The sequence below is a fragment of the Raphanus sativus genome, chromosome 6 (genome assembly GCF_000801105.2).
Source record: "Raphanus sativus cultivar WK10039 chromosome 6, ASM80110v3, whole genome shotgun sequence".
NCBI classification, from domain to species: Eukaryota; Viridiplantae; Streptophyta; class Magnoliopsida; order Brassicales; family Brassicaceae; genus Raphanus; species Raphanus sativus.
The window spans coordinates 23,105,403-23,126,401 of record NC_079516.1 but is presented as its reverse complement, the minus strand read 5'-3'; the positions used below and the strand labels follow the sequence as shown (position 1 = coordinate 23,126,401).

Genomic DNA, 20,999 nt, shown 5'->3' with positions numbered 1-20,999 from the left:
TCACAAAAAACGGAAGATACACAGTTAAGTCAGGATATCAGGTAGAAAGGGTATACCCGGATAAGGACAAATCACAACAAACTTTTGAACCTACGGTAGATGTTTTAAAAGCCTCTTGTTGGAAAGTGAAGTGCCCCCCAAAGATAAAACATTTTCTATGGCAGTTTTTGTCAGGGTACATTGCGGTAAAGAAAAATTTGAAGGCCATAGGTCTGAAGGGAGATATTTATTGTGATAGATGTGGAGATCCAGAGGAATCAATAAATCATGTTTTCTTTGATTGCCCCCTGGCACGTCAAGTTTGGGCGCTTTCAAAGATACCATCAAATCCACAAGTTTTCCCTGCCGATTCTCTCTTTACAAATATGGATCACCTGTTCTGGCGGGTTACACCGGCTATGGATGATCACCAGTTTGCATGGATATTATGGTACATCTGGAAAGCCAGGAATAGTAAGGTATTTAGTAATCTAGATGTGGAGCCGATGGACATACTCAAAAAAGCAGAAGTTGAATCAATACTATGGGCTGAGGCGCAGGAGTTGAGTTCCCAAAGAATAGCCCAGCAGGTGGAAGGCAGAAGTTTACCAACAATCCCAGGGCGATGGTGTTTCACGGATGGTTTTTGGAAAGACAAGGAAAGTTTCTCAGGACAAGGTTGGCTCAGTACACTACAAGGATTTCAGGGATTAATGGGAGCACGGAATACACGGGCAAGTTTATCTCCTTTTCATTCGGAGGTGAAAGCTTTAATTTGGGCAATAGAATGTATGAGGAATCTACGTCAATATCAAGTCACTTTTACAACAGATTGTTTTCAATTGGTGAAGATGGTTTCAGAACCAAGGGAATGACCGGCTTTCGCAAGTTATTTGGAAGATATCAAGATATTGAGAGAAAGTTTCACAAATTCGGAGATCATTCATGTACCGAGGACGGAGAATACAAGAGCGGATAGTCTTGCACGCAGTGCTAGACAGCAAAACTCTTTCGTCGTCCACATGGATGCAGAGCTTCCAGTTTGGTATACAGAGTCTAGATGAGTCTATGTTATTGATGTCAAAAAAAAATGAATTTTAATTTTCTTGATTAGATAAGTGATTAAAATTAGTAATAATAATAATAATTATCACAACATCTAAAAATATATTTTAAGATAAAAAGATACTTCATGTATATATTTTATTGTTATCTAAAGGTATCTTTTAATATAAAAATAAAATAAAAACGAGTTAACAAAATATTTAATTAGACAAGTGATTAAAATTGATAATAATAAAATAATCCAAAATCTAAAAATATTTGTTAAGCCAAAAAAGATAATTACTATATATATTGTGTTGTTATCTAAATAATAATAATATCTTTTAATTAAAATGTTAAAAATAGAAAAACACATAACTAAATATTAATCAAGTTAATTTTTAATTTTAAAAGAAAATATTTATTTATTTCAAATATTTATTTATTAATAATAAATATAATGTATAAAACAAAATTTTAAAATATTTATAATATGTGGCTGACAAAAAAGTATTTATAATATGTAAGAATTTCAAAATGAAAACATAAATCATGATAGTCTTTTAATTAATAATGCATGTATTAATAAGTATTTATAAAATGATGATGTCCGTTGAGCGAGCAAGTCACCTAGTTGATACATTATATTGCGTAATTGTGAGGTCTTATATTATTTTGTGATTTTAAATTGTATAAAACAATTAAACGAAAATAGAAGAAAAAAAACTGTGCTATAAGTAAGAGATCTACGCCAATACGAACCAAACACTTTGAGGAAGCTTCTGAAACAGGGATTCAAAGCGACGCAAGAAGAACATAAAATGTATGTTCTTAAAAATCGTAAAACCTTTTTCGATTGAGTTATTTTATAAAATAAAATAAAAAAATGTCCCCCAACTCATGGAACAGGGAAAATGGTAGTAGCAACAACGCGTTGAAGCCGATGGACTCTGAGCAACTGAGGGAGTACGGACATAAAATGGTCGATTTCATTGCTGATTATTACAAAACTATCGAGACTTTCCCTGTCCTTAGCCAAGTTCAGGTCTCTTTCTTTTCCCTGTGAAAATCAGTTTCATGTGGGTTTTGCACAATGTTTTTGTCCTCATATTAGGTTTTGCGTGTTTGAATCTCTCTTGTTTTATTCACAGCCTGGTTATCTTCAAAATCTTTTGCCTGAGTCAGCACCAGACCACCCTGAAACGGTGGAACAAGTTCTGGACGGTGAATTAACTAAATACTTACTTCAAGTTTTTTTGGTACCATTTCTTGTTGAGCACAGACAGATCTGAGTTTTGTTTTCTTTTCCAGATGTAAAGGCGAAGATATTGCCTGGAATAACGCATTGGCAAAGCCCTAGCTTCTTTGCTTATTTCCCTATTAACGGCAGCGTTGCAGGGTTCTTGGGTGAGATGTTGACAGCTGGTCTTAATACTATGAGTTTCAGTTGGGTTGCTTCTCCAGCTGCAACTGAGCTCGAAATTATCGTTCTTGATTGGTTTGCAAAACTGCTCAACCTGCCAGAGCAGTTTCAATCCAAAGGTTATATTTTTGGCACAAATATTTTTTTGGTTCAGAATAATCCTTTTGCTTGCTACTTAAAGCATCTTCAAACCAACCTTATATTTGTCTTTATAATAGTATTTAAAGGTAAAATTACTCCTAAGATGTCTACCTTTTTTAGAAATAGAAATTGCTATTTTTATTTCTCTATATTTTACTCTATATTTTGAAATTAATATTATAGAAAAATACATTGGAACATATCTCATCTTTATTATGAAGTTCTTCTATTTAGACGGAAAAATAACAATATACATTGGAGATAATCTTAGCTAAGTTATATTTTAGGAAATGGAGGTGGAGTTATCCAAGGGTCAGCTTGTGAAGGTATTCTCGTTGTTATGATTGCTGCCCGCGAGAAGGTCTTAAGAAGCGTTGGTAAGAAAGCACTTGAGAAGCTTGTTGTCTACTCCTCTGACCAAACACATTCATCTTTACAGAAAGCTTGCCAGGTGAATTTTCTTTTTGCAGATTTGATCATAGAAAGTTTCGTTAACACAAGCTAAATTTGGTTTGGTCTTGACAGTTAGCCGGTATCCATCTAGAGAATTGCAGGGTTCTGAAAACAGATCCATCTACCAATTACGCTCTGCATCCAGAATCACTTCAGGAAGCTGTTTCTCAGGATCTTGATGCTGGATTGATTCCATTCTTCTTATGTGGCACTGTAAGCACCAGCTAAAATGATACTTTCCCTTCGAAGCATATACTTTTTCTGAAAGATTATCAATTTCAGGTTGGAACAACTTCTTCAACAACAGTTGATCCACTAGCAGCACTGGGAAAGATTGCAAAGGTTTATTTATTTCACCTTTCTGACAGTCTTTGTAGAGAATTTAACAGCATAGAAGCTGATGATATTTTACTGTATTCTCAGAGCAATGAGATGTGGTTTCACGTGGATGCAGCGTACGCTGGAAGTGCTTGTATATGTCCAGAGTATAGACAGTACCTTGACGGTGTAGAAACTGCAGACTCTTTTGACATGAATGCTCACAAATGGTTGCTCACTAATTTCGAATGTTCCCTACTTTGGGTCAAGGTACACATGCCTTTCTCTCACTCTCTACTTTTTTTTCTCTTCTGGTATTCACACAATTGATGTTTGATAAATAGGATCAATCTGCTCTCACTGAAGCTCTTTCAACAAATCCAGAGTATCTCAAAAACAAAGTAAGAAAACTTTTTTTTTTTGTAATGTTTCTCTTCAAATCAGTGTTTTTAAAGTAGAACCAAACCGACGGTCGAACTCTGTTAAACCATGAAGCACATATATATCCGGGTTGAATGGATAAAAATTGGGTTTGTTTGTAATTTGCTTTCAAAAATAAGTTTTTGTCTTTTAATCATTATAACTATTACAAACAAAAACTTTTATGTTTTATATTGTATTCAATTTTTAGAATTTTTATAACTCATGATGATAAATATTTTTTAAAAAAAAAACTGATTTCATATTTGAATTTAAAATATTGATTTTTAATTTGATTTTAATTAAATTTTACTTCATAATTATTTGTTTTGAAAACTTCTCTAGCTAACCTTAATTATGTTTAGAAAATATGTCAAAATAACTAATAAATTATTTATTTTTAATTTAATTTTTATTCTTTAATGAATTTAGTTGAACTCGATTGAATCCGGTTGAATTCGATTTAATCCAGTTGAACCATATTAACCCATGATCCAAAAAAATTGTTCAGTTATCCGTCTAGTTTTGAAAAGGTTACTTCAAATCTATAACTAGACTATAAAGGTTTTTCTTTTCTCTATTTTTTTATAAGTCTGTGAATTATCATGTGCAAAATATGAATCAGGTAAGCCATGTGTGGCTAAAAAACGATAAAAACCAAAAAAGAGGCGTACATGTTAGGAATGGAAATCACCAGCATTCAACTAAGAATGTTTCAGCCACACTCGCATGAGTGAGCTATAAAAGTTTTACTATATACTTTTTAATTTTGGCAGGCATCTCAGGCAAACTTGGTTGTTGATTACAAAGATTGGCAAATCGCTCTTGGACGACGATTCAGGTTCTTTCCTTTCGAAGAAAGTTTTGTGTGTTGGAACATCTGCATTGTATATATACAAATATTCTGAGATTTGTGTGTTTGACAGGTCACTGAAACTATGGATGGTTTTACGGCTCTATGGAGCTGAGAATCTGAAGAGCTATATACGAAACCATATCAAACTGGCTAAAGATTTCGAACAACTTGTCTCCAAAGATCCTAACTTTGAGGTTAATGTTCGAAATTTTATGGATTATTTGACAGGGATAGATATAAAGTGTTCTTTTTGCATGTGTGTGCAGGTTGTCACTCCTAGGATCTTTTCTCTGGTCTGTTTCCGTATAGCAGCTGTGGATAACGATGAAAAGAAGTGCAACAACCTTAACCGCAGCCTTCTAGACGCAGTTAACTCTTCAGGAAAACTCTTCATTTCTCACACTGTAAGTCTCTCTCGCTCTCCCTTTTGTTCATATTGATGGATAATGTTCTTAAACTAAGGTATGTATATTTATTTGGGTTCCGTGGCAAACAGATCTTGTCGGAAAAATTCGTACTACGTTTCGCCATAGGAGCGCCACTGACGGAGGAGAAGCACGTGATGGAGGCGTGGAAGGTTATCCAGGAAGAAGCATCATACTTGCTTTCCATGTAAAATAAGATCAAAAAGAATTTTTCGGGAAAACCTCCTGTTCTTGCCAACAAACCGAAGCACTTGTTTGGTTTGGGTTAATGTGAACTTCGGTTTGGTCTCCGAACGTGTTTACTATTTTTATTTGATTGTTTGCATTGTTTTTACCAATCGAGTGAATCTTATTTCCCAATTGTGTACTATTTTATTTATAAATTTTGTTTGGTTTGCTTTTGTTGTGATTAGCTACAAATGTGTAATTAACTAAGTTTTTTCTTGCACCATGTGCGGTAAAAATAATAATTTAAATTATATTTAAAATATCTTTTTTAGATTTTTATTTATTGTTAATATTTTAATTGAACATAAAACTAAGAGAAAATAAATAATTTTGTTTAAATAAATCATATTTAAGAATACATATTTATATATTTAAAACTATAATTTTAGATAGATTTTTTTATCTATTTCTTCTAGATAAAATTTATTAAATCAATTTCTATAGAATTAATAAAAAATTGATATAAAAGTTGTATATCAAAAAGTAAAAAAATAAACAGTATTTCTAAAAAAATTAGATATATAAAATAAAATAATAATATTACGATTAAAATTGTTTTTTATTAAATTGTAAAAAAAATTGAAAATAATTTTAGTTATAAACTTTATAAATACAGAAATATATAATATTTCGAATTTATCAAATATAATTATATTTTATTATTATATTATTTAATATCATACTTGAATAGATTTACTTTAATGATGGTGTATGATTTATTATCATATTCTAAAGAGTTTACCAAAAATATAAATAAATGTTAAATATAATTGTTAATATCATATTTAACCATAAGTCATGTCATCATTGTACTATATCATGTCACATTTATTTGGTGAAATTGATTGTAAAGAATACATATGTTAAAATCATTCGGCAAATAATATCCAGGAGATGACAGTAAACATACGAGTCCAGATGGACCCTCCAAATTGTTGTATCAATTAAGGGCCAATTTTTTTTTAGAGTCATTAAGGTAAGTAGACACAAAAAGGGCCCAAATTTGAGAAGTACCCATGAGGTGATCGAAGTGGGCCAGATCATAACCATGAGGTGGGGGAAATGACGAGAACACCCTCGACGTCCCTTCCTTCGCTCGGCGCCGTACCCTGACTCGGCAGGTTGAGCGAAAAGTGTGTCAGGCACGGCGAGAGGGAGTCTAGGGCGTAGGTCTCCAGCTACTAAGCTTCTCCACCACACGATTCCTCCGGTTTTGGCGTCGAAAACTGAAATCTCTATAACCTAGATGGCATCGGTAAGTGGAGAAAAGATTTCGAATCTGTTCTGTAATTGTTAAATTGTGTTTTATACTTCTATATATACTTTTAGCAGTTGGAGAAGAGATTGGAGGAGAACAATAGTGAAAACGATAACTGTGATTTTGGAGTGAGACTGTGGAAACTCTAGTGACAGTGTTCGTTCTCGTCTGTTTGAAGGTGAGAAATCTACGGTTTGATCTCTGTGGATATTTGTTCTTTTTTTTATAAAGGTTTGTTTATGTATCATTTTCTCTTTTTACAGAAATGGGACTACTTGTGAGAATGATTGTTGGTGATTGGGTAAGACATCGCCAGGGAGTTTGGAGGTACGTCGTCGATCAGACAGAGGTGAAGTACGACGTCTCTATCCGAGAGAATGAGACTTACGTGTCGCTCCTGGACATCGTTAAGAGCAAGTACAAACTTGAGGAGCGTCTGCTTCCGACTGAACCTGTCCTCCTAACCTACGACTACCCTGACTGGATGAAAGTTCCGGGACGCTACACAACACCACCGGTTGAGATAAAGGAAGACGGGGACGTGGAGCTTTTCATGTCTGTCAAACTGGACTATGCTGACTTGCCCCTTTGTGTGTCGTTTGGCAATATGATGGTTGGGCGCTACCTAGAACAAAGGTTGGTGGAGGAAGAAGGTTTGCGCCAAGAGCTTAACATGGCACTGCTCAACACGAGCCCTCCTAGGGGTAAGAACCAGTGATACAAAAAATCATAACATTTAATATATAGTGTAGTAGAGAACAAATTCTGTGGTCGTTAACATTTAATAGAAACGGTAAATTTGTTGTTTACCTGCTACGATGTGGTGTATCTGTAAACTTAATTCGTTGCATCTGCAGTTGCGGTTGAGGAAGGGTGGTTGGCCTGTACACAGCAAGTCCGTGTAGAGCTGAGCTCTGACGAGGAGGTAGACCCAGTGCACAGGGGATCTCTTGGGCTAACGGGGGAAGATGTTGTGCCGCATGGTGTTGATGAGGAAGACATGGAGTCCTCAACAGATTCATGTGAAGACCATGATGTTCTAAGTGTCCCTAACACTAGTTGGTGGGACAGATGTCCTGATGGGAGAGCCATGTCTAGCGTTGACAATTGGTATGTCAAAATCATTTTCTTAGCGGTTAATTTTATTTTTAACATCTATAGCTGTTGTTGGAGGGTAAATAAATAACAAACGAAACTGTTTGCCGTAGCTGGGCCTGTGACAGTTGCTGGTCAAATTACTGCAGTGAGAGACAAAGGGAAGGGGAAGCTTGGAGAGGCAGACCATGAAGGGGGGAAATACCTGACCCTTGAATTGGGGTCTGGATCCGGCGGCCAGAGCATGCCAACTCCATAGGAAGATTCCGACTGTGAAATTCCGGGTATGGTTTTGATTAAATGTTAATTTTTTTTATAGCGGCTAACTCGTAAGGATTGCATGCTAAAAGGTTTTTGAATGAAATATTCATGTCAGTTGGCGATGATATGGGAGTAAGAGACCATCTTTACGTGGGACAGGTCTTTCTGGACAGGGATGCTTTCAAGCTGCATATGTCTCTCTACGCTATGGCCAACAAATTCGGTTACCGGGTAAAGAGATCTGAACCCGGTAAGATGGTGCTTCAGTGCAATGGTGCCAGTTGCTTTTGGCGTGTGTATGCGGCTAAGCTAGGTGGGTCCCCGAGATTTGAGATCAAGACGTTGAGGACAACACACACCTGCTCGGTGGAGGAACGATCGGGGTTTAGGAGGCATGCAACATCATCAATCATAGGAGACATGCTGCGTAATAGGTATGTTGGGAATGGAAGTGGGCCGAGGCCTAGGGTGGTGCAGGAGATCATGAGGACTGATCACCGAGTTCCGATCACCTACTGGAAGGCATGGAAGTCGAGGGAAGTAGCAATCAACCGTGGTAGTGGAAATGCGGAGGAATCCTACCGCGCTTTGCCAGCATACCTCCAGCATCTTACCGCTGCAAACCCTGGGACGGTGGTGGCTTTAGAAACAACTCAGGGCGCTGGTGGAGCCGAGAGGTTCAAGTATGTCTTCCTGGCTTTTGGTGCTAGCGTAAGGGGTTGGCCATACATGAGGAAAGTAGTCATAATCGATGGGACCCATCTAAAGGGCAAGTTCAGCGGATGTCTGCTCACAGCTAGTGCCCAAGATGGAAATCACCAGATCTTTCCTTTGGCGTTTGCTATTGTTGATGGCGAAAATGATCAAGCTTGGACCTGGTTTTTCACAAAGCTTCTCGAGGTAGTGGCGGATGATGAGAGGCTTGTGTTTGTCTCCGACAGGCACACAGCGATCTATTCCGGTATCAGAAAGGTGATTAATCTTGGGATACATCGTTTTCCAAATACCACAAGCATTGCAAAAATATAGTTTAACCGTTATTATAAATTGTGGACGTTAAATTATTATGTCTACGAAACTATCAAATTTAGCCGTTAATAAAAAATGGGGCTGATCATTATTGGCGTTATTTTCAGGTGTACCCGAAGGCAAGTCACTGTGCGTGCGTCTTGCATCTGCAGAGGAACATGCAGAGTATATTCAAAAAGAAGCACATTGTCTACCTGGTGGCTAGAGCTGCAAGGGCATTCCGTTTGGAGGATTTCTACATTCACTTCAATGAGATAAAGGTCATGGACATAGCGTGTGCTGATTATTTGATTAGGATCGGGCTTGAGCATTGGGCAAGGTCTCACTTCGGTGGAGAAAGGTACAATGTGATGACTTCAAACTTGGCGGAGTCACTCAACGCGGCGCTAGCTCAAGCACGGGAATACGCGATTGTGCCTCTTCTAGATTACATTAGATCGATGATGATGGGGTGGTTCTCCTCACGCCGCAGTGCTGCAACCGCCAATGGAAATGGTCCTACTCCAAAGGTTAAAGAGATCCTCACAAGGAACTTCACTATCTCCACGGGATATGCGGTCAACCACATCATTAACTCTGAGTTTGAAGTCTGCGATGACAATAGGATGTACTACCGTGTCAACCTACAGATGAGAACTTGCTCTTGCAAGGCGTTTGACATGCTGGCGATACCTTGTGACCATGCAGTGGCAGCGGCAGTGAAGGCTAAACACAACGTGGAGTCTCTCGTGGCTGTGGAATACAGCACTTCTTACTGGGCGATGGCTTACTCCGATGGCATTAATCCAACCACCCCAGTTTCTGGAGATAGCGGGAATGGGGGGATAGTTCTCCTGCCACCAAACACAAGGCGCCCTCCCGGGAGGCCAAGGAAGACGAGGATGATGTCAAGGGGAGAGTACAAGGTAATTAAAATTCGTTACATGTAACTATAGACTTTACTGCAAAAACATTATAAAATGACTAGTTTTAAGGTGATTAAAATTAGTTACACGTAACGATAGACTTAGCTGTTAATTCTTTTCCTCAATGCTAATGTTCGTTGTCTTTGTAGATGGCGGGGATGTTTAAGAGCCGTAGGGCTTGTGGCAGGTGTGGCGGGGCTGATCATAACCGCACAACCTGCAAAATGCCCATCTGATCAACTGTTGGAGTTTCTATGTAGGGGGTGCAATGGTAGGAGAGGAGGCACTTTTGGAGGTCAGATCGGGGGCGACCCATCCTTTTTAATGTACTAGAAACAAATTCCCCTAAGCAGTCTCTCATTGGCAAATATGTAAGCATGATGAGAGGTCTGAATAATTATTGTCCCCCAATGTATTAAGACTATGCGTTAAGATTAATGTTTATGTACTAAATTTCTATTTACTCGTTATGGTTATCTTTAGCTGCTAATATATATTATGTACTTCAATTAAAATATTTACATGTAAGAGTCTTAACAATTATTATCTATGAAAAAACCCACCAAATATGATAAAGACTTTCCTTAATGACTCTATATACAATTAGTTCCAACATTATATATCTCTATGTAAGTCTTTCGGTGAGGAAAATAAAAGGAAAAAAATGAAACATATCTTAATTGCCTCAAGCAAATTATTAAGTGCAGGATGTTAAGAAACGAGATTAGGTTCTAATTTTCTATTTGCTCTTTCTGTATGCGTTTAGCAGTTAATTCATATTATGTCCTACACCAAAGATATAAAAAAAATTGAGAACGGCAAACTTGTATATCAATATGCAAGCCTTTCGTTGATGACCATATAAGGAAAAATATGGACCAGTTATTGCCTAAGTAAAATTTGGGTTTTCAGACAAGATTTTACCGGTTCAAAAACAATTTATCGGTTATTTTAATTGTTAGCCGTTATTACAGTGATGGCTTTTAACGATTGATATAATGTAAGTTAGGCTGATAGACGAAAAATAGAAAACAAATATAAATAGTTAACGTTCAAATAGCATAACCGGGTAAGGGAGAAGCAGTAGTTTCGAAAAAACGAAAATTATTTGAAACCAGTAGAATTGAAAGTACTTCTTCATTGCAACATCAAAGTCCCAGGGACTGGAAAAAGTTGACCGCAAGCTGCTTCGAGGCATCAGGAAGCACTCTGGCTGAAATTGCTTTGCAACCATCAACACCGGCGACTGAGTGGGCCTGGATCAGAAGGACAGCCATCGCACCCGCGTCAGTAGGACTGGCTATCTGTGCCACACCTTTGCACCTGGAAACAGCCAGGGGTTTTGCCATACAAGAAGGATCTCCCAACTGGTCAGACTTGAAAATGTAAGGAATCACTGTTGCAATGGGGTTGAACTCCTTCTTCAAGAGGCTGTCAGTCTTAAGCGAGGAATTGCAGTCTAAAACATGGACGGCCGATGCTTTAATATCCACGCATACCCCTACCCAGTGCTTCTGGTCTATATTGAAGGGGAAGTATATATGATCCAGGTTTGCAGCTCGTATCTTCAATATTTGGTCTTGTTGAAACTTCAACTTGGACCGGTCCTTCAAAGACGTTTTCACAAGACGAGCGTGCTGCTTCGCCAATGTGGTGAGGAAGCTGCTCTCTAGTATTACATAGCTGTTGACGAGCTCCGGGATTTGGCGAGAGAGAAAACGCATTAGCACATCCATTACCTGGTATGGAAAATACAAGTTCTAGCAGAATTAAAACACAATATGATTTTGGATCTACATTACCAACAGCGGGAAAAAGATTAAATACCTTCGGAGTCATATGCTGGGCTCTAACTGCAATGTCTAGCATTTCAGCAGATGTTAGAGTCACCGACTGGTCGGTCCTGATTATCCTTTAACAAACGGGGTAGCGGACAATTCCATATTTATCAGCTACTATGTTTAATAGCGTCTCTGATATAAAGTAAGCTATATACTTAGGAATGGAAACTTACTCGTTGCGGCTAATGAAGGAAACAAGTTGGTCAAACATTCCGTCCAAGTCCGGATGGATGGGGTGTAGCGCAGCAATCTTGGGGTCGCAATGATAATCCTGATACAATGTTGGTAGGATTCTCGGCCTTTTACTCCGCCGAGTCTCAAGGGTCTCAGCTTCAGCTTGGGGTTGTGGGAGCACATATTGGGTCGGGTTGGCATCTACAAGGACTTCCTCTGCTTCCTCCTGCGAAAGCCCGAGAGAGAATGAGGGGATTTCGAGGAGATTATATGGTATAAGCAACTCCTATTTTTAAATAGATGGATCACAGGAATAAACAGTGAATATAAAAGGTATATAATGGCAGTATATCATTTACTACACATAGGTAAACTGATAAAAAATTCGCATAAGCTTATTAAGAGTAATGTACCTCCAGTAGGTGGTCGTTATCGGATGTTGGTACCGCCAAACCCGTATCACCTAAGCCGGAAGCGTCACCTAGGGGTGACGCTTCTTTGGGATTATCATCCTACAGCCAAAAACAATTGGTCATGGGTGCATAACAAGTTTAGCAGCTATACATATGGTTGCGACGGTAATAGGATAGTTAACGGTTAAACATCCCAGAGAACTTATGATTTTTTGTTGACAGTTACTAGTTAGATGTTTTAGAAACAGTTACTAGAAGAAACAAATGTACCTCCAATGTAGCATCGGTCTCTGAAAATGGAATCGTCCCGCGAATTTCAACTGGTTCGGCAACGTCTACGGTGGCGGACTCCTGGTTGCCTTTATCATCCTGACACCCCGAAATAGTTTACGGGTAAGAATTAGTTTAGCCCCCAACAAATGCAAGTAGAGCTATATAAGATCAGGCTACGTTTTAGAAGATTTCGGGAGGAAGTGACTTACCCTCCTATGACCGACAAATGGGGCGAGAGATTGCTCTGTTGGGGGGAGAGGTTGCAAGGTAGGTTCCTGGAAAAATATATATGGTAAATCTATATGGTAAATATGGTAAAACTATTTTTCACGGTTACCTGTATAGTGGGGGGGGGGGGGGGCTATGTTGACGTCGCGAAGCACATCAGAAATGAGTTTCCCCGCCAAATCGGTTACCGCAGTCTCTGGTTGCCCATTGGAGGGAGGAGGCGTGGAACCGCGCATAGAGTCAATAGGATTGAGCAAAGAACCGGACTGGTGTTGTTCGAAAACAGCGTCAGGGACTGGTGTGGATGATATTTTGTCTTTAGACAGTAGGCTGGTGATGAGTGAGATGCACGAACATTCCAAATTTTTCACATTATCTTCGACTGCCCCTTTAAGAGTGGTCTCAATATCCTTCATGGTGCGACGTACAGATAACTGAAGGTCCTGAATTGCTTGTTCAAAGACTGAGGCGGACACAAAATTAGCAGATGCAGATAGCATACGTTCAAAGAGACGGTCCTCTAAAGCAGGAAGGTAGTCCTTCAGCTGGGATGTGATGATATTTGCGATGTCTACTTTACCAACAGGGGCAGAAGCTTGTTTTTTTTCAAAACAGAGGATCTATCCTTCTCCTGCTTATCCTTACTTTTTTTTAACTTTTGGGTTCACCTGTCCCGTCATCCGCTGAAGATCGGATGCTGTGAGCCCTCCGACGAACAAATCATTGGAGAAGGAAAACGCCTCTCCATCTAGGGTAACAATTCTTTCAACCTTAGGGTCATCGAGCTCGTCAACCCAATTAAAGTCGACTGCACCAGCAAAGTCCTCTACTGGGTCGGGTAGAATGGAGGGAAAAGCAACCTACATAGCATAATGTGTGATCGTAACTTAGCAGACATCGAAACCAGTAACGGCTATTAATCAAAATAACCTCTAACATTGGCAGTTAAGGGCCACAAATTAGCGTGTAATGCAAACGAGAAAGTATCATGTACCAATTAGGGTGGCAGTCACTAGTAAACCTAGATTCTAATTTTGCATTTAGCAGTTACCTCGCACTCTAGGTCGATATCTCTAGCATGCCCCGGGATGACTTGATATCTGGTTACATTTGGGGGTTTCTCTACACGCGGTTGTTGTTCTGACTCCTCTGCTTCATCTTCTGTACCATCATCGTCGTCGCTATCAGAATCAACTACAACAACCACCGGCTCATTTTGCACGACCTCCTCTTTTAATCTCGGGATAGCAGCAACCATTACCATTTGTATGGCATCCACATAGCCTTTCAATGCAATCAAAGAATGGGACAATGCGAGTTCGTTCTTCTGCGTCAGATTGGTTATGAGAAAATGGAAAGATACCCGACCCCATGGATAATCCAAGAATTCTTTGATATCCCTGATCAGCTCGACATGCTCAGGTATAATCCGTGGGTTGTGTGATGATGGCAAGAGAATTGAAGAGGTAATTGCCAGACAAGCGAATTTGATTCGCGTGTATTTGTCTTTGACAACGCGATTCTTCAGCATATCGATAACTGTGTCGACGTTGCAACACTTGAGAGATCCAAACAACTCGTTCCAGTAGAGTTTCTCGTTTAGCGGATTCTTCTTTCTCTTCTTACTTGATTCAGGAAGTTGGTCGCAGTTGAGTCCTGTCACGATGGCGAACTCACGAAGAGAGAAACGGATAGGTTTTCCGGCGAACAGAATCCAAATCTCGTATTTTTTATTAACTTTCAAGAGCCGGACTATGATGTACTGGCAAAATGCACCGGAAAATGGAGGATTTTCATCCAGAGAAATAACTTTCCCAAATGTAGAATTCTTTAAGAACTCTAACTCTGCGGCATCGAGAGCAGCGATTAATGCTTCAGTGCGCTTAGTCCTGTGATATGAGTTGATTCGTTCACCGACGGGTTCATCTCCGGCAGCGAACATCCGCTCAGGTAGGTTGAGATCAACCGACGCCATAGAGGTTGACTGGAAAAAAGATTACTCGGCCGCAGAATCAGATTAAACGATGGAGGAGTATACAAGATATCGATAAAAAGGTGAGTAGTTGGAGAATTTAAGAAAGGGAGATGGAAAGGGATGAGGTTTAATGGCAGAATTATTAGAGGGCAGCGTTTTTTGGGAAACCAAACAGGCGGTCGCGTGTTCTATCGAGATGTGGTGGACCCGAAATTCCTCGGGAATCCGGTTTATTCTCCGCCTGAAGCCCATCGTTCTGACATGAAGCAGGGCTACGAGCATAGAGAAGTAGATTGGAGTAGGGATAAAATGGGGACGAAAAAATATTGACTTCGGCTATGGTAGAGATGCAATTTGGTTCGGTTTATATGGCACGTAAGCCAATATTCTCTTTTTTTATTATTCTAAATGCACTAGTTGTTTAAAAAAGACATAAATATCAATTAGCCCCCACCTTCTCCTTTGATTGATTGGTTCGATTGCTTTTTCTAGCACCACAATTATAGTTAACTAATAGTAGTCTTAAACTAGCTTATAAAGTTAATATATTTTTGGCACAAATATAAATGAACACTTTTCCAAAATATTAAATTTTAAATATTGAAGATATATTTTTGATAACTATAATACTAATAATAAAATTATAAATAAGAAATAATTCAAACCAAAATATTAAAGTTTTTGATCTTCTCAAAGTAAAATTTTATGTAATTTTCATTTATATTCTAAAATAATTAGTTATAAAATAATTATGAAAAGCTTTTATAATCATTTGTTATCAGTTTTAGTAACTATTTATATAATCTTATTTAGATTATGTTTTATAATTTTACTGTAAAGAAATTGCTATTAAAATATTAATTCAACTTCTTATTCTTAGGCAAAAAGAGTTATCCAAAAAAATCATACAATTTAAATAAATATGTTACAAGATTCTTTCTGCATTTTAATGAAAAATAAATTTCACCAAAAACTGTTAAAATCTAAAATATTGCTACATCATTAGAATCATGAAGAATTTATATACCATTAAGTTATTCTTGTGAATCAAAATGTATTAATATTTAAATAAAAAATAAAAAATTCTTGACAATAAAATTATGAAACATAATCCAACTAGGATTATATGAATAGTTACAAAAGTGACATAATTATCGTAAATAATTAAAAAGAAGTTTATAATTATTTAATAAATAATTATAAAGAACTTTATAATCATTTAATAAATAATTATTAAACTAATGATAAGTTAACTAACTATATTAGAATATAAATGAAATTATTTAAATTTTATTTTGAAAATAATGAAAATCATATTTTATTTATTTAATATTTATATTTATAAAATTTTATAGTTACAAATAATTTATTCTAAATTTTAACTTTCAATTTTCTGAAAACACTACTGATTTTGTTTTTTCCACATAAATCATCAACTCTAAAAGTTATTTTAGGCATGTTGTTAGTCAACTATAATTGTTGACTATTAATAAAATTAAAATAATATATACTCAATGAAAGTTTGTGATTAAAATAGTTTGTCAATAAAAGTTGAATGTTTTTTTTGTTTAATGAAAAGTCTTGTGCTTTGTTTTACCAAATTTGAAAGTTCATCGATCATTTAAGTGACACTAGATCTTGATCCGTGTCCCCCGCACGGGTTGTTATTTTCATTTTATATAAATGAATATTATTTAAATGTTTATTTGGTTTATATTTTAAATATTTATCATATTTTAAATATTTTATAAATACAACAATCAAATAGTATACGTGCTGTAGAAAATAGTGACCCATGTCCATTATTAAACTTTTGACAAAATATTGACCTATTGATATGTTTGAGTAATATTTTTTTTAACATAAATTTATTTTTTCAAATGTATATTTTGATCAGATATGGATCATACGGTGAGATTTAGATACGTTAGAAAAAAATATATTTAGTTATAAATATTAAATATTGTTTTAGAAAGATATTTATAGTGTATTGAATCTGAAATTTGAAGTGATTTGATTTTTAACGAGTTTTTAGATGATAGCAGGAGAATTAGAGAATTTGATGTGATTTTTGTTAAAACACTCTAGAATCTCATTTAAAATAGTGTGATTTATATTTATATTTTTATAACTAAGGAACTCCTCTCAAACACTCTAGAAACACTTAGGGGGTGTATTAAACTGTGGATTTTAAATGCTTGGATGGATTTAAGATGATCTAGAGGTTTAAAGTGGTTTGGAGTAAATTTCGTTGATATAGGTGGGATTTACAAAAACCAAAAAACAAAATTGGTGATTTTTATTGAGATTTCCTCTCAAATTTCAGAGTACTTTAGATCAGTGATATATTAATCTATTTTTATTTTTGAATTAAAAAAACGTTAAGGGTTGTTTCCTTAGTTTAGTAATTTCTTTGGTTGGGATTTGATTTTGTCGATCAGAGCTTCTATGCTTAGTTTCTCTGTTACTTTCCTTTGCTATGTAAGCTTGGCTCTAGACTCAATATTAATGACAACCCTTTCTACAAAAAAAGAAGGAGTATGTCTTCAAGTTTTGGTTTTGGAATGATAGATCATTCAAAAAGACTTATTTATGATCTTAAAGCAAGAAACATAGCTTTAGCCCTCCTCTGTTTTCTAGTGGAAGGAAAGAACCAGAGCACCTATCTACTACCTTAGTTTGCATATTTAGAGCAAGTAGTCTTACAGAAGCACAAAAAAAAAAAAGAAATCGTAGTCTCGCAGAAGCTTTTGAGTGTTGATTCAGTCATTACATAAACACTTTCAGCTAATTAGAAAAAACTTCTAACAATAAACACAGAGACCTGAATCAAATTGACATTAGAAAGCGTCCCTTGGAAACATTCAGTTAACTTCACGCTTTAAGATTTTAAACACTTCCCCACCACAAATTTCTTTAGCCCTTCTTTGTTAATTCCATCAACATAAAACCGACAATAAAATGAGTGATCTTAAACCTTATGTACGTTTAACAACATCAGAAGCTCATATCTCCCCATAACAACAATTGTTGATCCAAGAATCCTTATTATAAAGAATGATAATCGTAGATATGGCATAATAGTATTTGTATTGCGAAACTTCAAATCACACAAAAGCTCCATTATGTACGGAATTGGGCAGCACAAGCGAGACGACACCACCTTGTTGGAAACCCAAATCGACATCAGTCCAGACTGTCGTGCTTGTGATAGAAAACTGCAGAGAGACATTGTCAAGGAGAGACGTTGGTGGGCTCGAATCATTTAGGGATGTTGATTGTAGTTTTCTTTGGTTAATTTGTAATATTAATATTGGATCTTTCCAAATAACAGCTATAGAGGTGTGATTTCTATAACGATGATTTTGTCTTAAAAATGAAGAAAAGCTTGCATCAAATCCTCTTCGTAGATTTCTCTTTTCAGATTTGTATTTCTTTGAATAACAGGAGATTTGATTTGGTTTTTATAATGTACTAATTGAATAACAGTGGATTGCAAGTTCTTTCTGATGACTTTACTTAAATGCCATATTCAATAACACATGATTTGGATTTTTTTCCAGAAATCATTAGTTGAATAACATGGGATTTTGAAACAAAACCAAAACACTTTAAAATCCACAATTCAATACACCCCCCTTAAAACACTCTAAATCTCTAACTTAAATTTTGTTCAATAACAGTGGATTTCAGAGTGTTTTATAAAATGTCAAGTTAATAACACTGAATTTTAAAGTGTTTTTTAAAATCCACGTTTGAATAACAATAGATTTGTCATTTTAATGCAAATCACTTCAAACTCTCAATTGAATACACCCCTCTTAATTTTCTTGTTGGAAATAATTAATAGTAACCGAAATGATTAAACGCATATGTTAGAAATTTCTGAAATATATTTAATCTTAGGTGAGATTAGAATATATTAAAAATAATATTCACTTATATTAAAAATAATATTCACTTACAAATATTTCATATTGTTCTATAAGTTGTTTAAAGATATTTAAATTTTAGCATATATAAATTTTATTGTTCAAATAATTAATGGTAAGTTAAACATATTTTTTAGAAATATTCATAAATATTGTTTAATATCGAATTTAAATTTGATTTTTGTTCAAAATAATTAATGGTAACATTATACAAGTTTAATATAGTTAAAATTTGAATATTTCTAAAAAATTAGCTAATTTGTTTAAGGAAATATATTAAATACGAAAATTAAGCTAAAATTGCTTTAGGAAACGGTTTAATAAATAAGAAAAGACAATGATTTCTTAAAGATATGTTCATTTAATTATTTCAATGGTATGTCATTGTAAATAAGTTGGAAAACTTAGGGATAATTTATCTTTGTACTTCTATTTTAATAATATAGATTAAAGATATTTGAATCTTAGCATATATAAATTTTATTGTTCAAAATAATTAATGGTAAGTTAAACATATATTTTAGGAATATCTATCTATCTATACTATTATTTGCGAAGTGATTTTTCGCAACGGAGCTCCCACGTTAAAAGTTAGAGTGGTTAATATCATATATACCCTTAATGAATAAATTATATAAATTAGCTAAAAATTAAAACGAATTTAAATTTTATTTGATTCGATAAGTGATTAGAAACTAATAATAAGAATTATCATTACTTTACTATATATATATATATATATATATATATATATATATATATATATATTTTGAAACAAAAAGACGAAGTGATTTTCCCAACGGAACTCTCACGTTAAAAGTTAGAGCGCTTAATATCGTTTATACCTTTAATGAATAAATTATATAAATCTATACAATTTTTTGCGAATTGATTTTTCACAACGGAGTTCCCACGTTAAAAGTTAGAGAGGTTAATATCATTTATACCATTAATGAATAAATTATATAAATTAGCTAAAATAAAAATGAATTTAAAATCTAATTGATTCGATAAGTGATTAAAAATTAATAATAAGAATTATCTTACTTTAAAATATATATATGTATATATATATTCAAACAAAAAGACGAAGTGATTTTTTCGGATCGGAACGGAACTCTCACGTTAAAAGTTAGAGCGGTAATATTGTTTATATCTTTAATGAATAGATTATATAAATTAGCTAAAACTAAAAACGAATTTAAAATCTATTTGATTTGATATTTGATTAAATGTTAATAATAAGAATTATCCAAACTTATATATATATATATATCTATCTATACTATTATTTGCGAAGTGATTTTTCGCAACGGAACTCCCACGTTAAAAGTTAGAGTGGTTAATATCATATATACCCTTAATGAATAAATTATATAAATTAGCTAAAAATAAAAACGAATTTAAAATCTATTTGATTCGATAAGTGATTAGAAACTAATAATAAGAATTATCATTACTTTACTATATATATTTTTTAGAAACAAAAAGACGAAGTGATTTTCCCAACGGAACTCTCACGTTAAAAATTAGAGCCTTTAATATCGTTTATACTTTTAATGAATAAATTATATAAATCTATACTATTATTTGCGAATTGATTTTTCACAACAGAGCTCCCTTGTTAAAAGTTAGAGAGGTTAATATCATTTATGCCATAAATAAATAAATTATATAAATTAGCTAAAAATGAAAACGTATTTAAAATCTATTTGATCGACAAGTGATTAAAAATTAATAATAAGAATTATCTTACTTTAATATATATATATATATTTGAAACAAAAAGACGAAGTGATTTTTCGGATCGGAACGGAACTCTCACGTTAAAAGTTAGAGCGGCAATATCGTTTATACCTTTAATGAATAAATTATATAAATTAGCTAAAACTAAAAACGAATTTAAAATCTATTTGATTTGATATTTGATTAAATGTTAATAATAAGAATTATCCAAACTTATATATATATATATATATATATATTGAAACAAAAAGATAATTTTTATATATATTGTGTGTTTTATCCAAAAAGTTTCTTTAAATAAAAAGTTAAAATTACAAAAACGCATTATTAAATGTCAATCAAGTAAAATTATTAATTTTATATTAAGGAAAATATAATACTGAACGATTTATAAAATTTATTTATTAATAATAAATATAGTAGACATAAGAATTTTCAAATTAAAACATAAATAATAATTTAACATTATATTCTTTTAGTTTGTAATCTATACTATTATTTGAGAAGTGATTTTTCGCAAGGCAGCTCCCACGTTAAAAGTTAGAGGTGTTATTATCGTTATAACCTTAATAAATAAATTAT

At 34.7% G+C, this 20,999-nt stretch overlaps 2 protein-coding genes across 2 annotated transcripts; one reads left to right on the top strand and one right to left on the bottom strand.

The window, feature by feature from the left end:
• Nucleotides 1-1,792: 1,792 nt before the first annotated feature.
• LOC108807212 (phenylacetaldehyde synthase) lies at nucleotides 1,793-5,418 on the top strand. The gene is made up of 13 exons (XM_018579466.2): nucleotides 1,793-1,846; nucleotides 1,933-2,068; nucleotides 2,175-2,247; nucleotides 2,335-2,565; nucleotides 2,875-3,038; nucleotides 3,113-3,253; nucleotides 3,323-3,382; nucleotides 3,464-3,628; nucleotides 3,703-3,759; nucleotides 4,555-4,619; nucleotides 4,705-4,828; nucleotides 4,901-5,038; nucleotides 5,131-5,418. Coding segments are annotated over exons 1-13 (1,476 nt in total). The 5' UTR covers nucleotides 1,793-1,844; the 3' UTR covers nucleotides 5,251-5,418.
• Nucleotides 5,419-10,983: 5,565 nt separating this feature from the next.
• On the bottom strand, nucleotides 10,984-14,739 carry LOC108808114 (uncharacterized). The gene is made up of 9 exons (XM_056987087.1): nucleotides 13,816-14,739; nucleotides 13,433-13,624; nucleotides 12,920-13,309; nucleotides 12,746-12,811; nucleotides 12,534-12,632; nucleotides 12,264-12,362; nucleotides 11,850-12,136; nucleotides 11,663-11,747; nucleotides 10,984-11,574 (listed from the first exon to the last, which is right to left on the bottom strand). The coding sequence occupies exons 1-9, from the start codon at nucleotides 14,737-14,739 to the stop codon at nucleotides 10,984-10,986; spliced, it is 2,733 nt and encodes a 910-aa protein (XP_056843067.1).
• Between the last annotated feature and the right edge of the window lie 6,260 nt (nucleotides 14,740-20,999).